The 17,695-nt window shown below is 44.6% G+C and overlaps 2 protein-coding genes across 2 annotated transcripts in view; one reads left to right on the top strand and one right to left on the bottom strand.

The window, feature by feature from the left end:
• T265_00980 (hypothetical protein) overlaps positions 1-17,695 on the top strand; it is a gene marked incomplete at both ends in the record, with an annotated part of 42,151 nt that overhangs the window by 793 nt on the left and 23,663 nt on the right. The window contains 5 exons of the mRNA XM_009164895.1: positions 793-1,058; positions 4,180-4,300; positions 6,535-6,706; positions 8,012-8,063; positions 16,635-16,828. Of these exons, the coding sequence (XP_009163159.1) occupies positions 793-1,058; positions 4,180-4,300; positions 6,535-6,706; positions 8,012-8,063; positions 16,635-16,828 (805 nt within the window). The remainder of the gene's footprint in view (positions 1-792; positions 1,059-4,179; positions 4,301-6,534; positions 6,707-8,011; positions 8,064-16,634; positions 16,829-17,695) is intronic.
• Positions 8,623-14,891, bottom strand: T265_00981 (hypothetical protein; the record flags this gene model as incomplete). Its single annotated transcript, XM_009164896.1, has 2 exons — positions 8,623-8,740; positions 14,821-14,891. 2 exons carry the CDS (start codon positions 14,889-14,891, stop codon positions 8,623-8,625), a joined length of 189 nt encoding a protein of 62 aa, XP_009163160.1.

Below are 17,695 nucleotides of genomic sequence, written 5' to 3'. Positions count from 1 at the left end.
TATATATATATATATATATATATAATTGTATTAAAAACCCTACAGTGAAGAGGAAAAGAGTGGGTGAGGGAGGGGATCTAGCGCTGGCCTATGTCAAGCATACTGAGGTGCCTACACCTCCAACCGCTCAATCGGACAATCTAGAAAGAAACTGACAGCAAGAACGCCACTGACATCGATTAGCGCCATTTCTTGCAACGTCTCCAGCCAAGCACAGATGGGGTCACTGGGACCCCATCCTGGGAGGCATACAACACCAACAACACCCAAACTCTTCGTGATCTCTTTGATGCCTTTCTGTCAAGTCATGTGCTGTCCGATTCGCGGTTTGTACCAACCTGAAAGGTAGCACGGAGAACAACACTCACCTCGATAGACTGTCTTTTGGCATGCGTAGCACATGACCGAGCCATCGTAGTCGATGATGCTGGAGATTTTCTCGGATTGAAGTGCCTGCAGCACAACCGAATACCCGTTTTCTAATCGCCTCGTTAGGCTGCGTTGACCACATCTCCACACTTCGTTTGGTGTTAGAAGAACGCCATATGTACAGGTGGACCGCTTCAAGGGTTCGTTCGATTCTGTCGATTGGTCATTGTCGTTAACTACACTTGCTCGATAGGTTATGCCTCAGAAGTCTGTGGACCTAATCTGGTACCTATATTCACATACTTCTGGGTGTGTGAGGGTGCATGATGAGCTCTCTTTAAGCTTCCCCACAAAATGCAGTGTCCGCTAAGGATGTCCGGTCTCTCCATCGTTGTTGAACTTCGCCATTGATGAAATAATCAGGCAAAGACTGGAAAGTCTTCAAAACCCCAATGTTCAAGTTGTTGCCGGTGCGAACCTTGTCGATCTGGAGTACGCAGATGACTTCTTCACCTTTGAAGACAAAGGCGAAGGACAAGCCCTGTTGAACAGAATGACCGATGTCATACCATCTTTCGGTATGCGCCCTGTATCTCCGAAGTGCGTGGTCGTGGTTCAGAACATACAGTCACTGAATACACCCTTTACAGTTCAAAGAGAAGCGCTGGAAACTGGAGAATTTCACGGAAGTGTGTTTGATGAAGTCAGTGCATGAATCTCAAAGACCGCAATCTATTGCTGGGTCTCAAGGGTCGCGTGTACCAGGCTACACTAATGGCTCTGTAGTGGGGTTTTGAGACATTTCCTTTGCGAACAGATGTGGGGCGTCTTAAGGTTTTTGACAACTCTTTCTCTTCTGTTCACTCTGGCTTTAAGCATAAATAAGATGAACTTTTTGGCTGTGCGGCAGTGAAATATCAGTGTCAACACTGATGTTGCTGTGTCTGACGATGATGATGCTACTGATGCTGCTGCTGCTGCTGATAAAAACTTTGACGTGACGCGTCTCATTTTGAGTGTGAGCTGGGGGAATAGTTACCTGCACTTTCCTTTTCCATATGGGCACTCACCGATCGGTCTCTCACTGCTCTCTGTTCATTACGTTCTGCTGATTCAAGAAGCACCTTGATTATGTATAGGACACTTTTGTCGATAAATGATTAAATGCGTCCACCCAAACAGCTCAGCTATAGTGCAAAACTCCGTAGATTGGATTGCTCCACCAGGGCGCCTCAATTTATCTGTAGCAGAACCTGGTATCATGTTTAGTTTAAATCCATAGCGGAATAATGATGGACAATGTCTTTTACACCCTCATTACCACCGAAGCACCATCGATACTACCGCCCGTCACTCGTTGGTTCATTGTTGGTTCTGGACGCGGTGGATACCATCTGCCATTTGGCATCCTTACCACTGGGCCAAAATGGATCCAAGTTGACCATACAACCATCAGTGACGAGCTCAATACTCAAATGCCAGTCATCCTGGATACAAATGCTGATTTAGAAATGAAATTCAGAGGATTTTATCGAGTTCGTCGACTGGCTTACCTCTCTGGGTAGCTGCATAGACTGTAGCTTTATCACAACGAAATAAATCAATACACGCACTATCTGTGTGTGTTCAGCATGTGCAGAGTTTTGTCATGTGTTAAGTCAGAAGACAATTTCATTAAATCTAAATACACGTGTGCAAGGCAAATGCTAAACTTATTCACTCCTGTGCGAACGCCCTACAGGGCTTCAGACGTTTGGTTATGCGTACCCTTGCAGCAATTAGGGCGTCATGTGGCTACAGTTTGTTCACCGCGTTCGCATGTTTGTGATGCGTAGCCGGGTACTTGATAATAATTTAGAGCAACTGAAGCAGCAAATAAAGCTCATCAGGTCCGTCATCATCATCATAGTCGTCGTCGACAGCACGACATCAGTGTTAAATACCGATGCTTCACTGCCATATAACCATGATTTATTTGAAAGCCTCATTGTGAAAAAACAGTAATGGTGGAAGTGGGAGGGACTTTGTACTATCTTACTACAATCATGGCTCAGGGAGTTAGAACGTGGATTTACTGACCAGAAGGCCTGCGGTTCGAACCCGACCTCTTTCTCGACTTCCCCTGTCTAGCCTTGGGCAACCTGGCTCAGCCCTCGTACTTCCTTCGGGTGGCACGGCAGCTACGCACCGGAAGGGTGTTACAGCTGAACGATTTAAAAAATATTTTTAATAAAATTTTACAATCATTCCGAGAGGCCTACACCTCCAAACACCCAGGCAATCTGGATAGAAACTGACAACAAGGTCGCCACTGACATTGGTTGGTAGCCATATCTTGCAGCGCCTCCAAGTAGGTGCAGTGAGGATCACGCGTTCCCTACCCTGGAAGGCGGATAGCACCGACAGCACCCAGACGTTTCGTGATTTTTTTCGTACCTCTCCTCCAGGTCCAGGTTTCCAGCACACGCACTACGCATGTCCACTCATCACCTACCAAAGTGGGCACTGTTTTCAACTCCGGGTTCTAGTTCGTGAAAGACTCACGGGGGACAGGTCGTGACTTGGCAACGCAAAATAAATGTGTCTAACGTCAAACCGAGTTCGGTAGAATCTTCAAGCTTTCTCGGTTGGGGTCCACTTGATTTTCCCGCACGTGATTACCATTGGTTATTAACTAGTAGGCGTCCTCTAAATTTGTCGGGCTGTCTGTCGTATAGTGGACTAATTCTGGGCGAGGTTCGTAAAAGTGGTCGGCTCAATTCCACTGGTGGCCTCTTGGATCGATGTGATGCCAAGAGTGGTTTTCCTCGTTGTTCTTCATCGTTCTCCATAAAGATAAGTTCACTGATCTTACACTGTCTTTTTCACCCCCATCGGGACTTTATTTCTCATGGTCGTAGGGCAGTTTCGCACCGGTCTTCGCTACTGGTGTTTCACTGTCCATAACGGCTGTACTGATAATAACAGGTCATTGGGCTCCAAATGGCTCAGTGATTAAAGCACGAATTTGCTGAACTTAAGGTCCGTGGTTCAATTCCAACAACTGCCTCTCGACTTTCCCTGTTTAGATTTGGGCAATATGGCAATATCTCAGCCCTCGTGCTTCCTTCGGGTGGCATGACAGTTGGGCACCAGAAGGCTTTTACTGCTGAACGATTATTATGTATTTTGATAGATTATCTCTTGATAGATTCCCTGTGGGTATCAGTGGTATCGGTAAGCGTGAACAACGGTGCGACAGGGTAAAACCATTCTCTCCCACGAGCTACAGTCAAACTACGGGGCAAAAATCAACTGTTCCGACGCATCTCTGTCATTTACTTCGGTGCCAAGAGACTCAACCAACCTCAAACACTAGAAGGTAGTTGTCAGCAAGGTTATTGCGTCAATCTAAAAGCCAGTTGGCCTCGGTCCATATCCAAGGCAGCCGTGCAACAAGTCTTGAGTGACACCACAGCACTAAGCACCTGTCGAGTTTTCTAACCAGGAATTTTCTCGGCATGAATTTGTACACCAATCAACTAGATTCAACCGGCCTTCGTTTAGATAGGCTGAAGGTTTAAATCCCTTGGGCCATCGTGAAATGCGCATCGCAGATTTACAACAAGCATGAGGCAGCACAACTAAACTTTTCAGCATCGACTAATTTCACTCGTGGAGTAATATGCGGTGACGGCATTGTTCCGTAGGCCGCTTACGAACTTGAACTATTGCTCCCTGATTACAAACGCATTTCTTGGCAAATCAACAGTTGCTAGGTCTGCATGAATGACAAGTCGACTTACTCCACTTTCACTTCGTTCCCTCCAGCCAACCGGTCTTCGAATTCCGAAAACGCAGCTCCAATTGTGTTGCGTGCGGACAACGCGATTCCAGTGTGCTGCAGTGTGTACTATTTCGAGGTTAGCGTCAATGTGAAAAATCGCTCAGGGTAAGTAGCTCATCACATTTCTATTCAGCCACTGTGCATTTGTTAAATTAAGTTATTCCTCTTAAGAGGACGGGTTTTTTGTGGAGCGGTTTGTTTCACTCACATGATTGCTTGTTACTCCGCTTTTGAACGATTTTCTGTCCTCCATCCTGATTGGATTATCTCTTGGTGTCTCGCTTTATCTTTTGGCTACGCATATCGATCTTACTAGTTTAATAACAGTGGGCTAGCGAAGCCCAGACAATTTTTAGTCCGCGCCGACCCAATGGGTGTCAACCGTATTGTCCGTTGCTTTCCATCCATTTTCTGCGTAATCGTCGTTATAACAACGTAGATTTTAGTCACCAGTTTACTTAAGTAATCTCTTCTCTTTCATCATTAATTGTAATCCACTCGAATGTTACCATTGATGAGGACTTAAACGAACAGTTATTCTGAGCATAGTTCTTTTCCGACAAAGCGGACTTGTATAAAACCCATAGTTCTGTAAGAAATCTAGGGGTCACTTTTACCCTGAATTTAGTGACAATACGCAACGCCTAGAGGAAAAAACACCAGCAGTACCGATTATCCCCTCTTAGGTGATGTGTTCTCTGACAAAGGACCACTGTTGATATGGCAATAAAGACGCCACTTATGAGTAGCAATATTTGAGGGGGTCGATAAAATCATACAAATCAAGGCTGATCGAAGAAAGATGCATTCAGTGCCTGGTTTTCTGTGCTATTCAACCTGGGTTCAGCTTGCCGTCCAGAGATCAATTTAATCGCTACAAGTCAGTCACTTACCGCAAACTACGGGAGACGTATTTCAGACCTGTTATGTTCTCTATTGATCAGTCAGTCAACCTTGTCAGTTACACACGGAATTGAGAAGACAAAAAGCCTTGAGGAAATTATACTGCAGCAACTGAACAGCCAATATCGAGATTCGAAGAATCAAGAATGGAATGGAACAAAACAGTCCAATGAAAGGCTGAAATAGAGAGAAATGTTGAGCAATATGTTCGTTAGGAGGAGTGCCTCCTAACATATCTGATCAACATTTCTGCCATTTACCGTTCGACCCATTCCTTCTCTGGTGCCCGTCGTTGTCGTATGTGCTTGGATAATTGTCCTGCGCCAAAAATTTACAGACCAAATGATTGCACCTCTTTATCATGGACATCGTATCGCCCGAGGGGCGCTGCTAACTTGCATTTTCAACGGGCTATATAGGAGTACATCTTCTGGAACATCTGTAGATACGGACCCCATTGCTGGTTCTACTGAGCTTGCTTCAGTTCATACCATAGAATATACTGCATCACCCGTTATTACTAGCCGTTGCTCCTACCCCCGGTACAACCAGAGTCATTACTTTTATTGTAATGCTTGTTGGCTCCAGTCGGCGAACCGGCTTCGTGGGTTAATAGTCGTGACAACATTTAGATGTCATCTTTCTTTTAACGTAGAGGGTGGTCGTCATCAAGTATTGGAGCATACTGTATCTTTGCTTGTACAGGCGTACCTCACTCTAATCATGTACATACGCGGAGGACTGACTATTCATAGTGTTCACAAGCGTGGTATGCTATCTGAATATCCTGCCATTGCGTGTGAAACTGTCGATCGAAATCATTGCCGTACATCTCACTAAAATCACAGCTAGGAGGTGAAAAAGTGCAGGTGATTAACCTACGAGAGGATGGATTATTCCCACGCAAAAAGCTTAGTGTAGCTGTTCTAAATTTCTGTGTGATATTCTACTCGTCTCAAGGATTTTCTGCGCATGAATCAAACATAATCTCGGTTTACTCTTGACCATCCAGCAGTCTCTGTTACTCCACCAGGATTTTTCGCGTTCTCGGCGTTAGCCATTGTCTGTGTTTCTCTTTTACGTGGACTTTATTTCCCTACTGTTCTGTTACCATCGTGGGCTAAGTAATCGCGCACTGATAGCGAAATAATGAGCTTTTAGCGTGTAGATAGGTGTGAAGTCAACATAAAAGATGCGGCCGAAAATGTGCAATAACGAACATGGTGAATAGGCTAAATTAGCATTGAATGTTACGCTCCGCCGAAGCGAAATTTCCTTCCGCATGTTGATGTTGACTTTCCAACTCAGTTGTTCGTAATTAACTTGGGGTGTTTGTGATGCGTTCAACAGCTTCCTGCTACAACATCGTACCTCACACCTATGCAGAGTAAGACACGACTCAGCGTCAGCAACTCGCTGTTTTTAATGTCATTTAGGAAAATAGAAAACGTGGAAATACATTTGCGATGGTCTGTTGGGAGTAACTGGGTCCTTGAAAGTGATGGATTTGACCAATTCGAAGAACAAAAGACGAAAACTATAAATATTCGGTTAACCATGGAGAAGAGTCGGGCTGGATTGAAAGACATTATAAATGATGTGGATACCGTGAGTGGAGGATAAGCGGACCTATATCCTGTCTAAGTGCCAGCGAATCACAGCCGCTCGTGGTTGAACGGTTGAGTGTTCAAACTGATAACGTGGATGTTGCGAGCTGGAAACCCCCCTACAGCTTCATGAGATGCGCACTGCCAATGATCTACAATAAGGGTGAAACAGCTGTACAGTGGTTTTCGGTTTTTCAGCATAGATTGGGTTCATTTAATGGACGAAATCTCCACTAAAGTTTGCACACCTCACACTGCTAACAAGTGCAACGCCCATAGCTGAAGTGTGGGTACCAACTCTTCATAAGTGAAGCTGGAAGCGCGACTTTTTGACAGTGGGTTTGGGGTCCAACAATCACCAGTTACGGATGAGGGGACTTCTACAGATAATCAAGTAAATAAGGACTGGGGAAGGGAACTCCAATCAAACGGCACTCTACAATAAAGTGAATTTTGACCTAGCCTAGAAAGAAAAGCTAGAAATCTGAAAATTTGCTTATGATGATGGATGAAATCTTGTCGGGATGAGAAAGGAGAAATAAATTTCAGTGATGCATCTTTCGCCACTTTTCGTGTACAGGTCAAGTACCAGTCTCGGCGTGAAGAGAGGGTGAGATTGAGCAACATGACTTGAGACCATGTTGAGTGGGCACCTGGATGTGACACGTTCTAGGGCAATATGGAGGAACTAAGTGTGATTTCATACAGTGCCAAGGAGCTTCCAGATAAGCGATTCTCATAATCATTGGCCTTGGAAGACACCACTCAAGAAGCACCTCATCACTATCATCTGAGGATAGGCTGCTTGTTGCTAAATCGCTTTCATTTTTGACTTGATAGCTCAAAACCGAGTATTAATGGGAAGTTCACGCTCGCCCAATTTTCCCGTTCTGGTTTCTTCCAGCGCGATTGCAGTTGGCATTTGTTCCTCTAGATCCTCTCTTACTGAATGGCCTGGTAAGTGTTCCCTATTTCCTGTCATAACTATTGCGTGTCCCCATTACCGCTACAGTCTGGCAGGTTTGTTGTAACTCAAATTTCCATATTAATCTGATTGCGGATTCATAATCGTTGTTCACAATGGAATAGGACCCCAATATTTTTGAAAAAGGCAGCTTCTTGTCCCCGCCTATTTATTCGATCTTCGTTCGGCTTACCAGCACGCAGTTTACTCCGGTCGGGACGGTTCGAAACCCATGGCCAATATATTCATCTAAGAGAAGTCACCGGAGGATTACATCCAGTGTCGAAATTGCGTTTATATTTTAACTCATCGTTTGATTTTTTTTTAACGTTATGTATGCAGTCATTTAACAACACTGGTCAACCAGATCTTTCCCGATTTCTTATCACGGATGGTAGGTTTATTCTTGACGCATTAGGTACATGGCATATCCAACGAATCGATTGTTCCCCTACCTAACTAAACCTAACACTAAGGAGGCAGAAGTTGTAAGAGAATCGAGTTAGGGCTTGCCCACCTTTGTCAGCAGAACGTAGCCCGCATAATCCGTTTTCCCAGCTACTGAGAACAAACCATTTTTCTGTGTCTACGTTGTCTTTAGTCAGGTCTGAATGACACCAAGTCATTCTCTCAGTCTAATGTTTGATCATCCCGTATGCGGATCAAATCACATCCGGACCCTCCACACACTTTCTTCAGCCAAAAACAGTTCACAACGTCCATTGAATTTATCAAGTGTGACTACGAGCTTAATAGGGCGAAACGAATACCATTTACCACAATCGATACAAAACTAGAAAGAACCGGAATGTTTACCAGGAAAAGTACTTAAAAACAATGGTCTTCCCTGCCCCATAGATCTCTATATTGCATTCAATAGTTCGTTCTCTACTCGAATCCCGAAATATGCAGCCAGTGTAATTCAATGATCTGGAGGCCAGGAGGCTAGAACCTTAGCTGTTGACAATAAAATAAAAAGTAAACCGTTCAGCTGTAACATCCTTCCGGTGCCTAGCTGCCATGCCACCCGGAGGAAGCACAAGGGCTGGGACGCTGCCAGGTTGCCCAAGCCTAGACAGGGGAAGTTGAGAGACAGGTCGGGTTCGAACCACGGACCTTCCGGTCAGTAATCTCGCGCTCTAAACCACGGACCTCCGGTCAGTAATCTCGCGCTCTAACCACTTGGGCCATCTGGACAGAATGCTTAATGTTGAACTGTTGAACTTAATGTTTGGACTGTTGGTGGAAAGACTGATCAGTTTCTAATTTCACCCAGATGGAGCCCGACAACGTGTGACGGTATGAGCAGGTAGTCCTCTACATTAATTTATGGTCCTCATTCGTTCCTAGAAGTGGCTGTCACGTTTGATTCATCCACTATGTGTACCTTTTTTATGGTAACGCGAAGAAGACTGCGGAATTGAAAACTACCTAGTCCCGTTTCTGTAGTAGTTTAATCACCTGAAACGTGTTCCGGCCTGTTTTAATATTTTTGAAATGGTTCGTGACGCTAACAATATCAACTTGTGAGAATTTTATTGCATATACCGACCCAGGTATTTCGCTTCTTATCATACCGCACATGCTGGCAGACTGAATAGGTTCTGTACACCATAAGTTCGAGCACTGGTGTTTCAGCTCTGTTCTTTCACTTGTGATAGGTTTCCCTAGGTTAGCAGCATTCTAGTTACTGGACCTTTAAGTAGTTTACACGAGTTACTCTGAAAACCTGTTTCTGATTGGTCAAGCAAAAGAGCGCGCCCACAATGCAACGACGCACGCATTGTTCTCATACGGGTGCGAAATTTGCCATCTCCAGACCACTAAAGTTCACAGGCCGTTTTCTGAGGTCGATGGGAGTACCGTGTTTTGGCTCATACTCCTTCAGGCGTGATTTCAATTTCCTTCATTTTGGTGGCTATGTTATATTTTGTGTGTCCATGACCATCCACCACCGACCACTATTTATGCGTTCTGGCAAGGTTTTGAAAAGAACGGGAGATTCAGCGCTAGCAAAGGAGAATAAAAGAAATCACGAGGCGTCTGGGTTCTGTCGGTGTAATCTGCTCCCCAGGATGGGGTCCACGGACTTGTGTAGACAGTTGAGAGCGGTAACATGTACTTGCAGTTCGACGTCATTGGTCTTCGTGCTTAGAGTAATAGGCCCCTGGATTGTGATGGCCAAGCACCAGGACTCTTTCTCCCTTCCTGTTCGCGTGACTTTGTGCGAATCAGCATCTTTGTGTACTTCCTTTAGCTGTGGCAACCTTTTTAGTTCTTAACTGTTATATACCACTCGAAGGAAGTACGAGGGCTGGACTATTGCCTGTAGACAGGGGAATTCGAAATGCGCGAGCCTTCCGTTCAGTAAATTCGCGCTCTAACCCCTGACCCGTCTCGCCCCTTGTGTACATCACGTTAACATTACGCCCAGTGATACTATGAGGATGGTGATTAGCTGGTTGTGAACTAGGTCTTTAACCAGATTTTTAGAGATTTTGATTAGTTCCCATGAAGCCCAACCTCGGTACTTTTTAGCCTCATCGATTGATCATTCACCTAAATTTTGACATGATAATTCGTCCTATCGACCCAGTAATCATGCATTCTCCACCACACTCGTGATGGATACGGCTATGATTTTATGAGCATCAGCTAGCGCGGAATACCTTAATGACTAGCTGCAACTTCCACACTCAATCCTCCCTTTCCACAAACATTTGTTATTGAGAAATTTGTTCCACATTCAGTACACAAACAACCGGTCTAGTGACCCTCCACGTAAATAAAAACTCTCCCCATCAAATGTGATGAAAATTTTCATTTTCGAGTGATCTTCCTTTCCGCCTTCTGTCTTCCGTATGACTTCCTTCTAATTCGACATGCGGCAAACTTTTTTGGCTGGCGCAGATTTTCTCATCTGAGCAACAAATGTTGGCCAGGCTCCATACAACTGTCAACTATGTTTGATCCCTGATAGGTGACTGGTAAAATGAGTAAATTCGCGCTCTAACCACTAGACTATCTCACCACTTTCAGAGCGGCAAGTGACCATTTCTCTGGAACGGACTAAAGAGTGAATATATATATATATATATATAACGATAGCAGGTATCGGTGTAATAGAAACATGTTTCAAAACAAGGTTTGTAAACGATGGGTGGTATCCACTCGGATTAGAGGCGATACTTTACAGAAGCTCTGCTAGCTTATTTTCCGCCATACAGTTACTCCAGTCTCATTATAGGGGCATTGTTACGAGGAGGGCTCTGACTTTCGAAGCAGTTTTCCACATCAGCTTCTCATCCCTGGTTTGTTCCCTCTCAGGCTAGGCGCCTGCACCTGTTTGCGTTTCGACTGATTCATTAGCGTGGTAAGTTGGTATCGTCTAGCAATAGCGAATGCGTTGGTTTGAGTTCTATCTTGCCAGTATTAGGAGAACATACCGAGCTAGTTAGGTTCTTCGTGCGATTTGGCAGTCAATGAATTGGACCCCCATTGGATTGCTGTGAGCACTGGTATGATCCATCCACATCTGAAATTTGAACCTGTGCCATGCTGGGCATTCTTTTTCTTGTATAGCTTTAAAGAAGTGTAAGGATTCGTGGATGAACAAGCTTTCACTTTTGAAGGAGACTCAAAGCTCTCCAAATAACCAGTGGTGAAAGTATACTGTCAGTCCAGAAAACTGACTTGCTTATTCTGTTGTTTGGGGTGATTGGTTTGAAATTTTCCGGCAACGACAGTGGGTGGAAAGGAGAGTAATGTACTTTGATAATATGCCATCCTCCAGACTGGAGTTTAGTGTTATGGAGGTGCTTCAGGATTCCCGAGTGTAACTTGCCATGTTCCTGATGGTGGAGGGACTAGACGTGGGCTAAACGTAGGCAGGGGATGGCTTGTGAGAGCAGTTCCCCAGCGTGTTTTACTAGGACTGTTAAATTCAGCATTAATTGACGAGTTTAAGAGGTTTGTGTTTTCCGCTACTTTTTCTTGCAATATCAACAACTTCTCTGGCTTGACAGCAAACCAATTATTTAATCAATCCTGTCCTTGTTGTTAATCACATGTGAGCCCTGTTAACACAGACGCTAAAATGTGTCTGTATTCCCATACTTACACATGTGGAACCATCATTCCTGGAGAGAGATGTAGGTGGGCGATTGCGCTGATTCACAAAATTCTCCGCCTACGTTATTCTTCACTTGCCTATGTTTCTGTGTCACGCCTTTTCTGTAACATTGTTTGTCCCTTCGTCGGTCACTTTTAAAGCTCTGGCCTGAGTCTTTGTTTGGCTTAATACCTCTGTATCGAACCGGTAGCTTTTTACCCACTTCTTTGTTCTGAACACTAGCCACCTCTATGCGGAAATGTGCCCATTCACATGCGCGTCACGTATCTGGTCCACCAAAACGGTTTCAGGGCTGTCAAGTTTAGTGCAGATGCTGCCAACTTCCTAGGACAGAATTCCGGGACAAGCAAAGAGGCAATCGCTACCTGTGCTAGTGCTATCATCTCGGTATCTCTTTACTGTGCCATATAGGCCTGGTGCCGCCTATTTTCAGGTGACAGGTTTTTGGTTTTCACATAAAAGATGGTCTTTGTGGTCTTTGGACAAACGCATGAGTTGTAGGGTGTGTTGGTAACTGGCACTAGTTTGGTTGCACCTACGCATCGATCAACTATCTAATTACAGTCCAGATTCGTCTCATATATCTTATCTAGCCCTGTGTACTTCCGTTATAATGTAGACCTCTTTAGTACTTTGTGTAAAGGACATATCAGAGGCGTGTTCACTAGGGATACTGATCTACATTTGCTCTGAAGGGCTTCCCAGCAATCTCACTATATGCTTAGTATTCGTCGTAATGTTTGAGGGGAGACCGTAATTTGGAACAAACTGAAGCAAAACTTCTATGCAGTGACCGGTGAGAGGACCTACCAGAGGCGGTCGTGTCACTGCTTGTGTTTGGGTTTCTCCTACCCCATGGCGTGGTTGTTCCCTTTGAGCGAAGAGCATAATAAAGAGTCCACGGAACTGTGTCAAGATTAGAGAAGTGTTCCTGTTAGTGACGGGTTATGAATATAAGGAAGTAGATCTTCACCGGTTGCTAGAATGTTGAAATCTCATTCGGGATCACCAGTCATTTGTTTGTTAATAGGTGGCATACGAATACCTCGTCAATACTGAATGACTTCCTGGTTGTGCAACCAAACGTTCGGACACCTCTTTTACTGTCTTTTGTTACTAGCGCTACTGGGTTGATGCAAATTGTTCTAACCAAGATCTGGTCGTATTTGCCTGGAACCAAAATGTCTTTTGATCGTCATCATCACCTTCTGGTTTATCACAAATTCTATCGTTGAAACACTGTTTGGCACACATCGGTGAAGCAGTTCAACGGAACTTTTGGAACAACTAATTAAAAGATAGCTTCCATCTCCAGGTGTTCCGGAGCTCCATCGTTTATCTACGCGGGCAGTTTTGATCGATACTGCCGTGATCGGAGCAGGAGCCTTTGTTTCCCCTCCTAGTAACAGGTTTTCTCAATGTACCATTCAGTCACTAGCATGGACGTAACAGAAACGAAGCTGATGCTTTTGTGGTTGACACAAGAGGCTACCAAGCTGGTCTTAGAGACAGGGATGGTACCTTTGGTACCTTTTAAGTTTAATGTTCATGTCCCAGGACCATTGTTAGTGCATACATGAGGATTTCTTTTCCCCTCTTGGAAGATGAATGATGAATGAACTGTGCGCAGGAACCTTTGTCTCGTTTAGTCAGTTTCACTTCCGATGTAATTCCACATCTCTGTTGTGTCCGGGTACGTAAGCTAAATTGGCCAGCTGACCTGTTCGGAATGTCATCCTACTATTCAAGGCAGCTGGACTCCTTTTTTGCACGTATCTTTGTTAACAGTCAAGCTTCAACCGGCCGTATGGTTTTTTCTAGATAAGTTATCTTCTCCGGCAGAATCCAGCTTCAACTTCGGACGAATTTGGCGAATTTTTGGCTGGTTCGTAACGCTTCAATTAAACATCAATTTCTGGGGTTTCAACTTTTGTTGCACAACAGGGCATCTGATCACTTATGTTGATTATAAGTTCTGGTGGATGGGATATTTTAGTCAACTGTTCAACCGCTATTCAGGGAGTTTGAAAGGATTCTTATCGGGCTCCGCGGTCGCTCGTCACATCAAGTACGTCACCTCGACGGAGGATGGGATCGTTCAGATAGTCGCTCCAGAAACAGAACATCAGGTGATAATGATATCCCACCTGTGCGTCTCTGCTACTGGAGCTGATTCGCGGTTTCTTTACCCTGTCTGAGAAACAAAAGCAGTTTTATCTGGCTGGGTGATTCATTCCTTCCGCTGCTGCTGTGTAAAGCTGGCAAGTCAATCTGCAAAATTCACCGGGATATCAACCTCGTCGACGTCGCGTTGGAAATGCCCGAAACACTTCTGCTTATTCGGATTTCCATTATAAGGTACGCACGCATCAACCTATTTAAGGAGTCTACCGTCCGACAGGAGGTGATATCAGAAGGTTCTTACTATTCGTCCAATATTGTCTTAATTCGCCACAACTGCATAGGTTTCCAAATCGCCTTCGACTTTGCTGATCGCTTGTCAAAACGGCACCTAAGCCATGATACGGTCACGATCTGCTGGCCGACGACAAGGGACGTTTTTGTCACATCGTGTTCTCGGCTAGCGATCTGGTGAACCGTTCGGAGGGTGGTTTTGCACCTCCTCAATTTGATTGGTCGTGACAGTCATATACGTATGCTGTCCTTGAACTGCGGAAAATCTGACACGAGCAATTTATCGTGTTGTTTTCTCTAGGCGGTTTTGTCTTTCGGTCGTTAGTCTTAGTGAACGAGACTTGTTACGGTATGATCATTGCCTTATTCGTCGATCACATCAGAGCTAAAATATATACAAATATGCCTTTATTATAGTTTATTTTTGAAGAGCATGGTCACAAACGTAACAAGTGATTTCAAGTGATAGATGTGGAAAGGTGTAGAGTAGAATATTATAAAACGAAGGAAGCGTCCCATTCGAAGGCGTGCGATCAATTATTCCAGTAGGACAAGTTGACTACCAGCATGTGTAAGAATGTTTGGAATGGAAACACGCGTTTACAGGCCAGCAGCCGGGTCAGGTGTGAAAGTCAATGGCAAGAATGTACGCTCAACACCATGCGCCACACACATAATTATCGTAAGTTAGTAGAAAACTGAAAACGGTGAGCAAACGAAATTTATTGACTGTGACCTTAGGAAGCCCCAGTCCAATAGCCTTAGCGGGTTGAGGAAAGCAGATCCCTCGGTATGAATTAAGCATTGGTTGGTGGACCGAAAATTCAGCATCACAACCGATTGCATGTAGGGCTGAGGTGATGGCGGGGGAACAATCATAAGCACCATACTTCTGCTAATTCCCCACACATTCGCAATTGCGCGGCGCTTGCGAGCAGCGATTAGGTTGAGCTTGACGAAAAATGTTGACTTAGATGCTCTCAACTCACCGAAAGCGCTCTTTGTCACAACCTCAAAAGATCTAAGCATCTTAATGGGAAGATTGGCATACTATGGGTGAACGGATAGCCAAATATTTGCGATTGCTGTACCAAATCACGCGATTGTGTCACAGCTGGAGGTGTTAGGGAGATTTGTTCGTGGAAGGACTGCTATATTGATATCGCCCCACAGCTAATTACTGCGCCTAAGTATTACTGCTGCGTGCATCGTGGGCATAACACTGGGGCCAACAAGTGTGCTTCCGCTTGCATTCACGGTTTGCCTACACTGTCTAGAAATCGTTCTCCTGTGTTTGTGGCGGCCTCAAGTACGATGGTGGTATGACTGGGGGTAAATGCGCTCGATACACCATAGCAGTCAGATCACCATGATTTAGATGAAGTCTCAGCAGCACCTACTAGTAATGATAGGCCGAAATGCTGTCTGCAACAAGTGTTATTCAAGCAGCGTAGCAAAACGGTCATTCGAGACCTTTTACGTTAAGGAGATCATCGGTGCCTGGTTGTCTTCCTACTTCTCCAGCACATCTTCATTAGTGGTATTAGTTCCCTCACTTACTGGTAGATATGTTTATGGACGCAGTTTTTTGTCCATCGCAAGTGCTCTTTGTTTAATGCTGGTTAATAAATCGCTCTTCTTTGTCACCAAAGTTTGGGTTCTTTCTGTAGTTTATATTGTTGTTGGGGAAAATTCTGCTCCTGTAGAAGAACGTTTGTGGGCTCTCCGTGTCGCTGCCTTCCTCGCACAGGACCATTAAGATTTACGTTTGCACCCAGAATCCCTCTCAACACGATCACATCACAAAACCACTTGACTGTCACGTGGTATCATGATCCAGCTGCGTGGAAAGTACGTAATGTGATGAAATGTGCCATCTTGTGTTAGAGGTGGATGGCTCTTTCGTTGCATGTTTACTGTTCTGAATATAGGGTCGAGGGTAATCACTATTGTCAACAGGGCCAGCAACACCTGTGTTGATTTTGGCGCCTCACTGCTGTACAGTCTGAAGCCTGTTCGAACTGATGACTCCCTGTGGTTTAGAAATCCTTGAAGCTTTTTGGTTTACATTTTCGACTCACAAAACGTAATATATTACGACTCGTTGTATAAATAGTCGTTTTTTTTAATGCCGCTGTGTTCATCGATGCTGTCGGGTTTCTCTTTCACTGAGCTTGGTTATTTTTCTCAAAGTACTTTGAAGCTTGAGTAAGTACTTACTCACAAGACCAAATCACGCTGTGGGTTATCGGAGACACGTGAATTAGGCAACCACATATTTACCGGCGCCCTGTCATGTGATGAGAACTTCAGTACGTGTCGTTTTCAGGGCAATTACGTTTTACTCTTTCTTGTTGACGCTCGTCTCAGCAGTTCCGTTGCGTGATTCTAATTTCTTCTCTTTTTGATTTTGTTTAGGAATGGAGGCGAGCTCATGTGGGTATCACAGCAACAACGGATCGATATTCCACGCAGGAAAAGAGCTCCCAACGTCCGGCCCCACTTTCGGCGAAACAGATGTCATTGGCTGTGGTGTGAATTTCGTCACTAATTCCGTATTCTTTACCAAAAACGGTGTATTTATGGGACCGATAAGCATAGGAAGAAAGCTGGTATGTCAAGTTATGTGTATCAGTAAACCGGTTTTCACACGTCGCCTACATTTGTTATGTGCTAATTAAACCGCTTGACACGTTAACGAATTAATTGACGAAATCAGAATGTTCAGACTGAAGTACCAATCTACAATGGGCCAGTTTACATAAGCCCCGTTACCTGTATCCATAGTTCTGCGAATGCCTCGAGTGATGTTTAGGATACCTCTGTTTTATTTCGTTCCAGACGCTAAGTAGTGCGAAATATAGCATTTGATGCACCTCCCGTGTGGTTTGATGGTATTTTTAACATTCATGGGTCCCCCTCCCCTAGGAAGCATTTTAATAAGACAGCATATTGAGAAGTTTTGATGTATAAGGAGTCCCAACAGCCGAAGAAAGGCATATATTTGATTCAGACACTTGCAGTCAGTTTTTTCAGCATTATTTCCCACTTCACGGTTAACCTTGCAAGCCAGCATTGTATGTGGCGACAAAATCCAGCGAACGTTTCCGTGTACACGAACGTCATCATCATCATCATCATCATCGACAGCATGACATCAGTGTTCAACACCGATGCTTCACTGCCGTACAACCATGACTTATTTGAAAGCCTTATTGTAAAGAAAAGAATAAAGGTGGATGGGGGAGGGACTTAGTGCTAGCTTAACACAATGACTCCGAGGTGCCTACACCTCCAGACATTCACTCAGGCAATCTGGATAGAAACTGACAACAAGAACGCCACTGACATCGGTTGGCAGCCATATCTTGTAGTGTCTCCAACCAGGCACAGTGAGGATCACGCGGTCCCCATCCTGGAAGGCGAGTAGCACCGACAACACCCAAGCGTTTCGTGATCTCCTTCATACTCCTCTGCCA

This window comes from Opisthorchis viverrini, assembly GCF_000715545.1.
Source record: "Opisthorchis viverrini unplaced genomic scaffold opera_v5_10, whole genome shotgun sequence".
NCBI lineage: Eukaryota > Metazoa > Platyhelminthes > Trematoda > Opisthorchiida > Opisthorchiidae > Opisthorchis > Opisthorchis viverrini.
Note: the sequence above shows the minus strand (reverse complement) of the source record. Positions and strands in the feature narration are given on the sequence as shown.